Consider the following 13,841-nt stretch of genomic DNA (forward strand, 5'->3'; position numbering starts at 1 on the left):
ATTCGCTGGAAGAGTTCAAAGAATTGCGGAATCTAGAGCTTGGGGCAAACAAGATAAGAGTATGGCGCAGCGACTACACACTAGGACCTATTTAGGCCGAATCAAAATATGGCGCAGTCTATTTGACCGGGAACTGACAAGATTTTTCTTTTGGTGAATGACAGGAAATTGACAACCTTGACACATTGGCAGCTCTTGAAGAGCTATGGCTCGGAAAGAACAAAATATCCGAGATTAAGGTACCAAACATCAACTCCAAGCTCAAGCGTTCCCCACCCATATAAAACCAATATTGACTCTTCTTTCAATAGAACATTTCCTCACTTACTAACCTTAAAATACTTTCAATGCCTTCCAATCGAATTGAAAAACTCTCTGGACTGGAGTCTCTTTCAAGCCTCGAGGAGCTCTACCTATCGGATAATCTACTTACTGAGATATCTGGGCTTGAAAACAACGCAACTCTCCGTGTCTTAGATATATCCAATAACAAAGTGTCGCGGCTAGAAAATCTGTCGCATCTCACCAAATTAGAGGAGCTCTGGGCATCCAATAACCAGCTTGCTAGCTTTGAAGAAGTTGAGCGCGAACTGAAGGACAAAGAGGAGTTGAATACAGTGTACTTTGAAGGGAACCCCCTACAGAAAGCAGCTCCTGCTCTGTACCGGAATAAAGTACGGCTTGCTCTACCTCAAATTAAGCAAATCGACGCCAGTAAGTGTTCTCTATTACCAGATATCTGTTTTTTTCTTTTGGCGTGCAATCCATGCAATAGCTTCCGCTGATCAATTCGTCTATTATAGCGTTTGTGAGAGTATAGCTACACATTTGAGGAATCTCTAGAAAGTTATCAGTTTTGTTTAAAATGTAATCTTTTGTACTTTTTTTCTTATAGGAACATAAGTGCCTTTCTAGGCATCAGACAGATGAGAATATAAAAATAGTAGTTCTTCGAGATTTTTTGTTTAATACCAACACCGTCAGGCGTCGTCTGCGTTCAATAAATGGTGTGGAGCTAATATTAGAAACAATGGGTTATATCTTGGCATAAATTAGCCTCGGTAAATCTTGGTCACGTGGATATGAGTTCACATGCTAAAACATCGACCAACTTTCAACGAGAATCTGGGGTTAAATTCAACTTGCTCGACTTCATCGCAACAACAGCGAGTGAGACTGCTGCGGCTTGTATGGGACAACTTTAGACTTCCAATATAACTTTTTGGAAGAGCTTTATACGCCATCTCTACTGACTTATTTTCCGGTGGCGGCTGTCCGGGCAAGTCGCGGGACCATGGGATTCAAATCAAGATAACCAGTGAATGAAACGGCCTATGGTCCTAAAGTGAAGGCAATATGGCAGCTCAATCTACTCTCCGGCGGCCAGAAGATCCCCTGGCCATACTCTTTCGGCATTACTCCCAACTACTAATCTCCCGCGTCCGGAATTCATCAAGAACGGTAAAGCTAGCTGCCACCGTTGCCTTGCTTCTATCAATTATTGGAACCACGTATGGAGGATATACCTGGTGGAAGGATTGGTCGAGGGAGAGGATACAAGGAAGGCAGCTGTTGCGCAAGAATTCAGGACTACGAGGGAAGGATGGTTCAAGAATAATATACGTCCCTTACAAGTCGAGCCTTACCTCCTCCAGTACCTCCAAAGTCACGATTCACCCTACAAAATCAACGACGTTTGATGCCCACAGGCGACTCTTTTTGAACCCACCAAGGGCAGCTGGGCTACGGGATGGATATGGAGGAGCACCACCGCCTTCAACCAAACCCGGTTTGAATTTGGCCTTTTTACACCAACTACTCAGCTTGCTGAGTATTATGATTCCCCGATGGAACAGCAAAGAAACCGGCCTGCTTCTTAGCCATGGCGTCTTTCTCATGTTAAGAACCTACCTGTCCCTGGTGGTGGCTAGGCTGGATGGTGAAATAGTACGGGATCTCGTGGCTGGGAAAGGAAGAGCCTTCATCTGGGGCATTCTCAAGTGGTGTAGCATCGGGACCCTTGCTTCATATACAAACGCTATGATTAAGTTCCTGAAATCGAAGGTCTCTATTGCTTTCAGAACACGACTCACTCGCTATGTACACGACCTTTATTTGAACGACAACATGAACTACTACAAGCTGGGGAACCTTGATGGGGCTATTGGCCAAGGGGTTGACCAGTTTATTACCCAAGATCTCACCCTCTTCTGCAGCGCGGTTGCATCGTTATATTCTTCGCTTGGAAAGCCCCTGGTCGACCTTATCGTTTTCAACTACCAGCTTTATCGTTCGTTGGGCCCTCTGGCTCTTACTGGTATCCTCAGCGGATATATTGGCACGGCATCTCTTCTTCGTAGCCATTCCCCTCCATTCGGGAAACTCAAGGCAGTGGAAGGGAAGAAGGAAGGTGATTTCCGAAGCCTACATTCGAGACTACTTGCAAATGCAGAAGAAATAGCGTTCTATGGTGGTGCTGATATTGAGCGGGTATTTCTTTCGAAGAGTTTTGCCAACCTTCAGCGATGGATGGAAGGTATATATAAGTTGAAGATAAGATATAACATGTTTGAAGACATGTTGTTGAAGTATTCTTGGTCCGCATTTGGGTATCTAATTACCTCACTACCAATTTTCCTTCCAGCATGGGGCGGAGCCGGCGGCATTCTTGAGATGGCTTCACCTGGTGCAGGTGTTAACCGAGAACGAGGCCGTATGAAGGAGTTCATAACAAACAAGCGACTGATGTTGTCCTTGGCTGATGCCGGCGGTCGTATGATGTATAGCATCAAGGATCTATCGGAGCTCGCTGGATACACCTCGCGAGTATACACATTGATATCCACCCTTCACCGTGTCCACGCAAACTCATATCACCAGCCCCGTGGGAGCCAAATAGAGCTGTATTCGCTCTCCGATGTCCAAGGAACTATTCACAGTGGATTTGATGGGGTTCGCTTGGAAAACGTTCCCATTGTTGCGCCTGGGCTGTTCCCTCAAGGCGGAGATGAACTTATCGAATCCTTATCTTTTATTGTCCATTCAGGCGAACACCTACTTATATCAGGCCCGAACGGAGCCGGTAAGTCTGCCATTGCCCGGATTATTGCCGGCCTATGGCCTGTGTACAGGGGACTTGTTAGCCGGCCTAGGAATTTTGGGCAAGATGGCATCATGTTCCTACCACAGCGACCGTATCTGAGCACCGGGACACTGCGCGACCAAGTCATCTACCCTCATAACGAACTTGACATGCGGGAGAGTGGACGCACTGATAACCACCTAATAGAAATACTTGAGGCAGTTCGTTTGGGCTACCTTCCAGCTCGTGAAGGCGGCTGGAATGGGCGTAAAGAATGGAAAGATGTTCTCAGCGGTGGCGAAAAGCAGCGTATGGCCATAGCTCGACTATTCTATCATGACCCACGTTACGTGTTTCTGGATGAAGCAACTTCTGCAGTGTCTTCCGATGTAGAGGGCCTACTGTACGAACGTGCAAAGGAACGAGGCATCACCTTGATAACAATCTCGACTCGGGCATCCTTGAAGAAGTATCACACTTTCAATCTTACCGTGGGACTTGGTACTGATGGAATGAGCTGGGAAATTGATCGCATTGGAACAGAGAAGGAGAAGATGGGCGTCGAGAAAGAATTACAAGAGCTTAGGCGACAACTAGATAACGTTGACTCTCTCAAAGCTCGTCGGCAAGAGATCGAAGATGAGCTACAGAGAGTGTGGGAAGATGAACAAGGAACCGCAGGGCTTGCTTCCGCAACCTAACTGCACTTATGATTACTGCAGGGCCAGCACCTTGACGGGTTGCTCCATCTACTTATAGATAGACATGGGAAAACTGGGGTTCACTCACTATTTTCCATAGATTTTAGTTAGTTACTAAACTTCAACATAAGCTCCACGGTTTGGTGGCCCTTTTGAAGATTTAACTACAGGGCGATAAGGTGTCGTCAACTATTTCATGGATATATTTGTATATATAGCTAGCAAACCAATATAAACATGGCTTTTTGATGTGATATAACTTAGATTTCACGCTTAGCGACCAAGCCAAGTCTAACTCCGCTTATTGAGTTTACCACATCGAATAGGGGGCGCTCAGCCAATACGATTGTCCTATTGCGACATCAGTAACTAGTTACTAAAGATAGCTAATTACCACGTGATCATATTTTTCGGGACTACGCCTCATTTCACCCTCATTTACTCCGTAAATGAGTATTTTTCTTTTAGCTAGTTATTAGAACGTAAGAACAACAACCTCGAGACGTTCTCCGTCACACCTTGCTTTGGCGATTCGAGTCCTGCTAGTCGATCAACTGGTTAACAAGTTCGTGGAGTGAATGATAACTATCTGAATCCAGATTGAAGGCTAATTATCGTTCTATATTAAGCTGTTGAAATTAGCCTTTCACTTAGTCCACTCCTTGAACCAGAAGCTCGACTCAGCACTACTCCCTCTGTCTCTTCGATATGGCGTCACAAGTATACGGAGTCGACCAGAAGGGCCGTGTCGTGGTTCCTATCAATAGTTTTTCTGATGGCGATCCCAGCGTTTGGCCACTGCATTCAAACTGCATGGAAACGGACCCTACTGTCTATCTCGAGAAATTAGGGACACAATGGATGAAGGCAAGAGGCGAGTGCGAGCAAGGTTAGTACTCTGAACTATGCTTTGATTCACTTCCTATTTCGCGCCCAGAAGGTGCTACATTTGCATTTATACAGTTCCTTATCCGCCAAGGTGACCAAGGAGTATCAACTTTGTTGTTGTATCTATACCACGTTGCTCCGGCAATCGCCGTGAAATGACTCTTATGCAAAGCATAATTGCAAATTTTTACTATTTGTGCGCGTTTATGAAAGACTACCAAATCAAACAATACTAATACGCGTTCTGCACTTTACTTCTTAGACACAATATATATTCTTGACCAGTTGCCAGAAGGGTATGTCTACTTTGCTCGGCCACGCCAAAGCAGACCTGAATTGGTACGTTTATAGCATAGAATTAGCCAAAGGACTTTGCTAACATACTTTGTTATAGGTTGACAAATTTCTCTGGGGGCATCCGTCTGGAAAGTATTATTTTTCCCCAAACAGATTTTGGCCCCATTTTATCTATTTGATGAATGGTGGCTCAGAGCCTTGCGAGTGTGAACATTGTGGCCCTGTCCGAAAGGTTGCGATCCCCCGTGAACCATCGAAACCCATGGCTCGAAAAAGGCGCCCTGTTGGGATTTCTCGCAACGCGTTGAATGACCAAATAGGGTTGACACGTCCACAGCCCAGCAGACCAAGTATTATTATCCCATTCTAATGACAGCGACTGTACATCATAGCTCTAACACATTTTTAGAGAGAACCGGAAGAAAAAAATTCTTGGCCATAGATGCTGAAGGGAACCAAGACGTCTTCAAAGAGATGGTATATCGTTTGAATGCCGAAGGCACGCTGAATAAACCAATCTCGGAGGATTCAAATATGGAGTGGAGAGCTGAGAGAAAGCTGATAAAACATCATCTCACCCGCATGCGAATGCAGCACTCTTTTTTTCCAAGACTCGGTGAATTGGTTCTCTGGTTTACGGAGCCAAGCGGCGAGATTAAATTCCATTGGCACACGCAAACATATCAGATCTATTCGGCGGAGGAGGAGAAATTTATGGGAATTCCCAAATGGTGTGCTGGTGTGGTTACTCAGGTGCCAGAACAACCACTGAACCTACATGATGCTATCGTTGAGACCGACAAGGAACACGCAGTGAACATGTCTGGGTTTCGAATCGAGCTATTTCCGGATCCAAATAGCCCTGACAAAAGCTTATCGACTCAGTACAAATATGTTCCCCTCTGCCAAATCCGACCTTTGAATTTTTGGTCGGTCTACCTCCAGGGTATAGATCCTGCGAAGTTTCACTGTTCAATTCCCCATGCCTTAACAATCATGTCTTCATTTAGCATGCTTGACAAATATCACTTCGATGGTGTGTGGCCAACTGCATACATACTGTGTGAAGGGATTTATCTCGGCGCTGAGTTGCTTATTCGTGGTGACGGGGTTCGACTGATGCCACTGAATCAAGCTGGAGAAATTGATGTCAAGAGAAAGGTGACCGATGTCCTGGTAATTGATACAATCGAACTCAAGCTTACGAAGTGTGATGCAAATCTTCAATCTCCTTTCCTGTGTGAAGCAATGGCGGCACGGTTGAGAGGAAAGGTTTACACAATGGATCCAGAACTTGCCTTTGATCCAAGTACTCCAATGACAGAATTCGAGGTTAGCAAATCGTTCGAATGCACGGGCATGCGAGAGTATGGATCTTGGTACCCACGGTACGAGCCAGGTCATGTCGCTGAGGTCTCATTGAACCGCGTCATTGGGCGATGCTTTGAGTCCGAGTACATGGACGTCATGTTTGACAATCCAGCACTTGATATTGACATTGAAGGTGTGACAAATGGCCGTCTCTATGGCCGTGAGACGGATGACCGTATTGCTCCTGGCAAAGACTGGCTCCTCGCGGACTACCGTCTACAACAACTCGCCCTTGAGTCGCTGAATGGGATTGAGCATAGTAGATATGATGACACAAGAGATCCAAAGATGTACAGGGCCATCATGAACATCATCAACAACGAGGCTGTTGGTGCAGATCACCGCAATTCCAAAATTGTTCGTCAGCTCGGACGGGCCTACGGGGGGCTTATTGGAAGTAGATCTGGATATACAGCATTTGACAACGCGGGAAAACATAGTTCGATGGTTGCAACAGCGCTTGGTGGCGGGCCAGCAGCTTCCTATGACAATGCCGGACTGATTGAGACCTCTACCAATACTGGAGTTGATGAAGCTGATGACGGAGATGAAGACAGTTTAAGGGAAATTGCGGCGTCTACTGATAGCGGGGATGACGTTATTGCTATACCGGTACCCAAGCGACGGCGTCAAATGTGATTTGTGTTTATTCTAAGGTCTCAACGGCAGCATATCTTTCTTAGCTTCGGTGCATTGGATATTCTGGAAGGACTGGGTAACTAATGGGTTAAGGTTTTTTCACTCCTTTTTACTGCTTTCTTCTTTTCTTTCCTTTTTATTTCCCACTTCTTTGCTCCTTGTATTATTATTAGCGTTAAGCATTTAGCAGATGAGTGTGGTGAAAATTTTTCATTAAGTAGCCACTCGAGCATGATATGTGTATTCTCCTAAAATGACAACCTCTGGTCTAAATAGTACTAAACTAAATATAATAAAGAGGAAATGTCCGTGCCTATTGAATACGTATTTAGTTATTATATTTGCAGTTCCTCTACGCATCGCAAGTGGCCGCCCGACAACATGGCATAGCTATATACAAACAACAAGGCGTTATATATTCTCAGTGGTTCCTCTCCACGACCTCGCGGGCGAAGTCTGCGAAAGTCTTTCCAGCTGCCACTTCTTCAGACAAGTTTGGTTGAGTGAACACAGCTAGAGTATTCCTTGCAATCTTACCCCCTGTTTTGGCGCCTTTGACAAAATGTGGTACAGCCTTGAATTTCCCCTGAGTAATGATCTCAAGAGCTTCACCCGTTTGGAATGCAATGCAGTCCTTTGGTATATTGACCTTGACTACCTCGCCAGTCCTGGATCGTATGTATAAACCGGCCTTTGGGTCAGGGGATGTTGGGAGCTCAGGTAAGGGGGTTGAATCTGCCGAGGGTTGCGGTTTATGCTCGGCTTCATCAACGAACATGGCGGATGTCAGACCGGTAAGACATCCGTGGTCAACATGGGTTGCACACCAGTCATCATCGTCGGCCTCTTTACCGCTAGCATCAGCCTCGGGAGCAGGGAAATAATGCAAGAGCCGGGCTTTGGTCGTCAGACTAGTCTTTACAACATGTTCTAGATACCCGTTCTTGTAACCTTCAATATTGGCAACGGCGTATCGATCACAGGCCCTTGCAACAAGGGTGGCTGTGTCAATAATCAAAGTACATAGTTCAGTCAAGCTCGGACGAAAGTTGGGGAGCTTTTCGGCAGGAGGCCAAATATTCGCTGCTGTGTACTGTGGAAAATCAGGAAACTCGCTTGCAGGGGCACTTTGCAAATCCGGATTTTGGTAAAAGGCACAGTTGATATAGTATGACCCTTTCAGGGTATCGTAATGGCCGGAACGAAGGGTCTCTTTCCCACAGGACCAGCCAACAAGATACTTGGATTCGGCTGAAGTAAGGGATTCTGGAGTTGCATTTGTTAATAACATTTTATGTCTCAGGAGGGGAATAGGCTTGCGCACCCAACTCCTCCGATGGTAGTGATGCAACATATGATGCATTGGAGAGCGCCTGGGCTCGAAGACCCTTGAACTCCGCAGGGAGATCCTTTACAACAATAATCCCAAGTGATGCGGGTCCAAAAGCTTCCGACAGCGTCTCAAAGGAAACAGTGCCTGTGTTCATGTTAGAAATGAAATTGTTTGCCCGTCGGAAGATGTACTATAGGTAGCACCCAACATGTAGAGTTGACCACTTACCGGCTCGGAGTTCCTCCAGACTCACAGTAATAGGATTCGCCTGAGTGACTTCAGCCATTTTTGTCTATGAGTTTAACTAGCCTCAATATGTTTATTATATAGTAGTAGCAGCAGTTGTAGAGCAGCGTAGTGAACGGTTTGTGAGTGTATATAACTTCTTTCTCATGGCCTTACCTTCCACCTTTTGTGGTTTACCCACTCGGAGACCTCCGATAACTAATTAGCTGGCTTCGGCAATTGTCCTGCGGCTTATTTGGTAACTATCGAGGCTGACAAAGTGCATGTTTGAAACCGGCCGCTAGCCGTGTATAAACTTGTAGATCTACCACCCATCACAGACACGACCATCCTCTGCTTCTCACCTCACTTTACCTATCCCGACTTACTATCTTATATAGATATAACCACTGGCTACTGATTCACTCACTTTGCCTTTCACTGTGAAGAAAAAGTGACTAGTGACTTAAGCGGGAACTCTAAATTCACGTGATATCGAATTTGCAACGACGTTGAAAGGTGGAAAGGACGAAGTTGAAGCAAGATGCAGAAGATGCAATCAACAGTCAATCAGCGAGGTAGCTCGGGGCTTTGCAGTTTGGAGAGATAAAGATACTTGACGGCATTGCTGGATTTTCTGCATAAAATTGAAAGATAATTGGTTTTTGGAAGGGTTCTCAGGAGTGAATTGAGACATAGTTCAAGTGACTGATATCGAGAACTCGACGGTTGCTATATATTCTGATATACCCCTCTTGCTGTTGACTTTGTGCTTGGTATGACGCCATAAGCTGGCTGCCATAGTTAATGAAGTGACACTAGTGGTACTTCACTAGTTAAGGAACTCGAAATTTTGCAAGGACTAAAAGGGCAAACAAGCCTCCTTTCCAGCTACCAACTTGACCTGGTAGCATTGAGATATCCACATACTCCTGTTATCTCTCTATTAACTGGGGCTTAACACGTACAGAGTATACAAGAGATAAAATATACGAGCTGTCCAACATGAACTCGGTCAAAGCTCCTAATGACCTTCGCGGTGACAACGCGTCGGTGCCGCCATCTAAATTTCAGCAGCTCTTACAGAAGAGGACGGAGCAGGCGTTGGCTGAAAAAAGAATGCAGGAAATCAAAAGTGCAGACATGACGCGCGCTCAGCTCAATTACAAGCCCCAACCATCTCAGCGGTTTCAGCAGATGCTCAAAGATAGGATTGAAAAGGTTTTGGCCGAGCGGAAAGCTCCGTCGTCCTCTCCAACATCTACTTCTATGGAGTCTGACTGTAGGGACAGTAGTGAGGTAATTGCCGGCCCTAACCCCCTTAGTCCTGATATCGCGGCTCCAGGACAAAAAAACTCTACATCTAGTACCGTGGAGGAACACAGTCGAGTGAGCCCTGAAAAAGCTGCAACACCAATGCCGAAGTCTAATTTGGTGCTCGAAGGACACAATGAGCAACAGATAAATAAGCGAAGCCCGCAATCAGAACCATCAACAATTCTTCTGCAACAACAAAAGTCCAGCCATCAGCAAGCCCGACATCCTCACATTCAACCACGGCTCGCTACGGATCCAGGAAAGCTCAAACCTATATCAGTGTCTAACCAGAACTCTCTGGTAGGAGTGAAAAGAAGAATGGGTTCTCTTACGGTTACGGCAACTACCACCGTCGCCGCCACTACTACTCAAGTCTCTAATGAAAGCTCCAATGTGACAGTAGTGTCACTTGCAACTCAAGAAACCAAGGAGACACGAGTCGCGCAAGCGACTCAAGAGGCTCGTGAGCCTCCTTTGAAGAGAATTAAAAAATCCACTCCAACAGGTGACAATTCTGCTTGTACCTGTTCTATCTCTACCAAGTGTGAGGTTGCAGCCAACAATGGAGTCAAAGACTGTCGTACAATCCCGCATCGTGTGATTCGAAAGAGTTTCAGTAAACCAAAATCAATGTAAGCCAATGCCATTCCTATACTAACCTCCATGGCCCACTTTTGAGCTTCGTTTAATTATTTACATACATATATATATATATATAGGAGCCAACGTCACGAGTACATCTCCAAGAGACGCCAAACTGAGATTAGCCGTTCAAACTCAGAGATACTCGAGATCCTCCCGTTGATTAAGAAAATTGAAGCAGGCGCCGATCTTGAAAGATCTATTGCACGCCTGAGGGATCGAATCCATTTCCTTGAAGTCTACGAGATACCCGAATCATCTATCGAATCCATAAAGGCCAAATTTCTCGAACCTCAAAACGGCCTACCTTCCATCATCAGGAACCACAACTTGATTCCATGGGACATCCGTCTTGATTGTCACGCAATTCTGAAGAGAATGGAGAAGGGAAATTTTAATGTGGATATTTCGCGTGGTATCCTGACGAAAAGAACCTTTAGAGAAAACGGACGAAGCTCAGTTTCTCGAGTCCTTGACAAAAACTACCCTTTCAAAGAGTCCGCATTTGTGATCGGAGACAACCACCTACGAAATGGCCAATGGTTTCCTTGGCAGATTTGTGCTCTACGAGATGGTGCACACGGAGACATTGAAGGTGGAATTTCTGGAAATAAGCTGACTGGTGCTGTGTCAATTGTTCTCAGTTCTTCCGGTGGAGGTGGGAACCAGATGTATGCTGATGTCGACCAAGGAGATACAGTATGGTACTGCGGAACTAGAGGCAAGAACGGAGAGGTCTCTGCAAACACAGCTCTGCTTCTCGAGGCTGCCAACAGAAAGAGTGATATACGTGTTCTTCGAAGCTCAAAGCTCCCCAAGGTGAACCCCTACAGACCCTCTGAAGGAATCAGATATGATGGCCTGTACAATATCTGCGACTACGAGATTCTAGATCAGCAGACTGCTTTGCACCGATTCAAGCTTGAGCGTGTCAAAGGTCAGACACCCATTCGATATAAGGGACCTGAAATTCGTCCCACTACTCGTGAAGTCGAAGAGCTTCGTAAAGCCTACAAGCACAATGCGGAATCCAAACCGGCTAAGGAAACAAAAGTGAAGCAACCTGTTGTTACACCAGCGGTCGAGCGGCAGACATAATCACTCAACTCCTTTTTCTTGCTAAATGCTTTCTTGAGCCTTTCTTCTTTGCATTGGCTTTAGGGTGGCTTCTTCTATGGCATTTTTGCGTTTTTTTCTTCTACCGATAATGTTGTATTACAATTAATTGTTAGCATCGATAGAAATAATAACTAAAAAATGCTCCACAGTGGTTCAATCGTTTTTAAGTTTGCTTATACCGGCTTGCATTTAAATATACAAGTACCATTGGCATTTGATAAGAGAAGGACAAGTTTCCCAAAGTTCAAGAAAGTAACCTCCTAAATACGCATAATCCCCCGAGAGAAACGACATAACTCCTGTAAACTCCTTAGTCCCACGTGCCCGATAGCTAGAGTAGAGCGAGGACTAGTCAACAGTAATAATAATGGAAACAGGAAAGATACTATGAAAAGGGAACACCGGGCTAATGCGAGGCTGCGAAGATGGTTTACAAGAGAAGCTTTCTAGCATCTTTAGCATGGCTTTCACTTGGACAGTAAGGACACTTGAATTTGACGCCTTTACTAATTCTCATGAGTGATTGATGGGCAATGACATGCCCGCATGGCATCAGCATGGGAGGATTTGCGTCCGTTGTTTGTTCCTTGGATACGGGGCACACGAAAATGGAATGATATTGGTATGAGCGTGGGAGAGGGATTTCGACCTAAAAGAGGAGCGGTTAACTTATTATCTCTGCATGAGAAGGGGGGAAGAAATAGAAGCTGTTACTTACGGGTAATTCGTTCTGACTGGTCCACTCTGTTCGTTTCTCTTTCATGATAGTTTGAAGTTTGAGGAGGGTTGGTAGAGCGATTGCCCCTGCTGTGGCAGCGACATATAAAGGTGATTCAGCAGAGAGGTTTAGCAAGGCGCAGAATTCGCCTTTGAAAGATGTTGCGACCCGGTCCCATGAATCAGGGTTGTTAAAAATGGCGTTATAAGGGGAGTCTTCAAGATTCGGTGCAAAAGCCATTGCACCCATAAGTTGTTGGATTTCCGGAAGGTAACGTCCCTGGAAGTTGGAGAATTCGCGTCTAGCGTATTCCAGTGCCTTTATTCTACCTTCTTGTACGGAGATACCGGCTTCTCCTCCCCCATGGAAGAGCCATACAAACTGAAGTTGGCAAAGTTCAAACTCAAGGTTACTCCCACGAACATAAAGGGCTTCACGGTGATTACGAGCCCATTCAATAGCAGGAAGAAGGTTTCGGTTTTCAGTGAGTTCATGGAGCAACTCATACATGAGAAGGAACTGTTTTCGGATTTCCCCAGACTGTAGAGCTTCGATGTCGGGAATAACTTCTGGCGCCTCGTGTTCAGCTCGACCCATGACTGTATCTAACTCTGACGCCGTATGTGCTCTCGATACCTCAGATAGAAATGTGTCTGCCGTGGAAAACGCTCCCTCTCGCAGAAGGTGCATGGCCACCGCCCTGTTGACCAGGGCCGGCTGTGATAGGGAGTCATATTCGGTAGTCGGCAAAGGTTTGTCTTTGAATAGCTTTAAAATAGGACAATTAGCATTCTTCTGACAAGTTCGAGTGGGTAGATAGCCTAATAGAGCAGTCTAACCTTGTCTAGTGCTTTTGTATATTTGTTCAGTCCGCTATATGCTTCCTTCAGGTCGTTATTTGTGGCTTCAAACGAAGCCTTGATTGGATTTTGAAGCTTCGCAAGAGTGATAGAGGCGGAATTCGGGTCTATTGGCAGGGAAATCAAGTGTTAGATAGCTGTACAGTAGCTAGGTGCACCCAGCGGGGTAAGACACCGGGGTAAAGAAACAACCAACCATTCTCAATGGTCCTTCGCGCTTCCAGTAGCAAGTCGATAGTTGCCTGAACATCGTTAATGCACTTCGAGGCCTGTGCCTTTTTCCAGAGGCGCTGGTGTTCTTTTTGGACCTGGTCCATCGTGGGTGCGGTCGTCCTCTGGCTAACTGCGGAGAATGGTACTCATGTTCGCCCGGAGGCCTCAAGATTCAAAGCGCATATAACCCCAGCTCAGCCAGGTCGTTCGGTTAACCGCAAGATACCGTTAGTAGCGCTATAGATGACAACAGAGACCCGGAGGAAGCGTGACGGCCGAAGAAGAAGAAGAGGAAGAAGCAGCTTTAGAAGTTTGGCAGCGGGAGAGCTTTTCTTTTTGACGGGCAAGCCAGGACTGCTGGTGGAAAGGATGTCACATGGTCAACACTATTGGAACTTTGTATTTATTCCGCTATTCATTTCCAGCTATTTATCGC

The 13,841-nt window shown here is 45.7% G+C and overlaps 6 protein-coding genes across 6 annotated transcripts; 4 read left to right on the forward strand and 2 right to left on the reverse strand.

The window, feature by feature from the left end:
* Nucleotides 1-5: 5 nt before the first annotated feature.
* On the forward strand, nt 6-785 carry MGYG_07423 (hypothetical protein; the record flags this gene model as incomplete). The annotated part of the gene is made up of 3 exons (XM_003170131.1): nt 6-59; nt 165-239; nt 312-785. The coding sequence occupies 3 exons, from the start codon at nt 6-8 to the stop codon at nt 783-785; spliced, it is 603 nt and encodes a 200-aa protein (XP_003170179.1).
* Nucleotides 786-1,356: 571 nt separating this feature from the next.
* MGYG_07424 (hypothetical protein) lies at nt 1,357-3,783 on the forward strand (the record flags this gene model as incomplete). Its single annotated transcript, XM_003170132.1, has 1 exon — nt 1,357-3,783. One exon carries the CDS (start codon nt 1,357-1,359, stop codon nt 3,781-3,783), a length of 2,427 nt encoding a protein of 808 aa, XP_003170180.1.
* Nucleotides 3,784-4,491: 708 nt separating this feature from the next.
* On the forward strand, nt 4,492-6,978 carry MGYG_07425 (hypothetical protein; the record flags this gene model as incomplete). The annotated part of the gene is made up of 4 exons (XM_003170133.1): nt 4,492-4,672; nt 4,934-5,010; nt 5,066-5,318; nt 5,378-6,978. The coding sequence occupies 4 exons, from the start codon at nt 4,492-4,494 to the stop codon at nt 6,976-6,978; spliced, it is 2,112 nt and encodes a 703-aa protein (XP_003170181.1).
* A 421-nt stretch (nt 6,979-7,399) lies between these two features.
* On the reverse strand, nt 7,400-8,597 carry MGYG_07426 (hypothetical protein; the record flags this gene model as incomplete). Its single annotated transcript, XM_003170134.1, has 3 exons — nt 7,400-8,244; nt 8,303-8,455; nt 8,540-8,597. The coding sequence occupies 3 exons, from the start codon at nt 8,595-8,597 to the stop codon at nt 7,400-7,402; spliced, it is 1,056 nt and encodes a 351-aa protein (XP_003170182.1).
* A 944-nt stretch (nt 8,598-9,541) lies between these two features.
* MGYG_07427 (hypothetical protein) lies at nt 9,542-11,593 on the forward strand (the record flags this gene model as incomplete). Its single annotated transcript, XM_003170135.1, has 2 exons — nt 9,542-10,485; nt 10,573-11,593. 2 exons carry the CDS (start codon nt 9,542-9,544, stop codon nt 11,591-11,593), a joined length of 1,965 nt encoding a protein of 654 aa, XP_003170183.1.
* A 451-nt stretch (nt 11,594-12,044) lies between these two features.
* MGYG_07428 (macrophage erythroblast attacher) lies at nt 12,045-13,509 on the reverse strand (the record flags this gene model as incomplete). Its single annotated transcript, XM_003170136.1, has 4 exons — nt 12,045-12,263; nt 12,333-13,100; nt 13,172-13,299; nt 13,389-13,509. 4 exons carry the CDS (start codon nt 13,507-13,509, stop codon nt 12,045-12,047), a joined length of 1,236 nt encoding a protein of 411 aa, XP_003170184.1.
* Nucleotides 13,510-13,841: the final 332 nt, after the last annotated feature.

The sequence above is a fragment of the Nannizzia gypsea genome, genomic scaffold (genome assembly GCF_000150975.2).
Source record: "Nannizzia gypsea CBS 118893 supercont1.7 genomic scaffold, whole genome shotgun sequence".
Lineage (NCBI taxonomy): Eukaryota > Fungi > Ascomycota > Eurotiomycetes > Onygenales > Arthrodermataceae > Nannizzia > Nannizzia gypsea.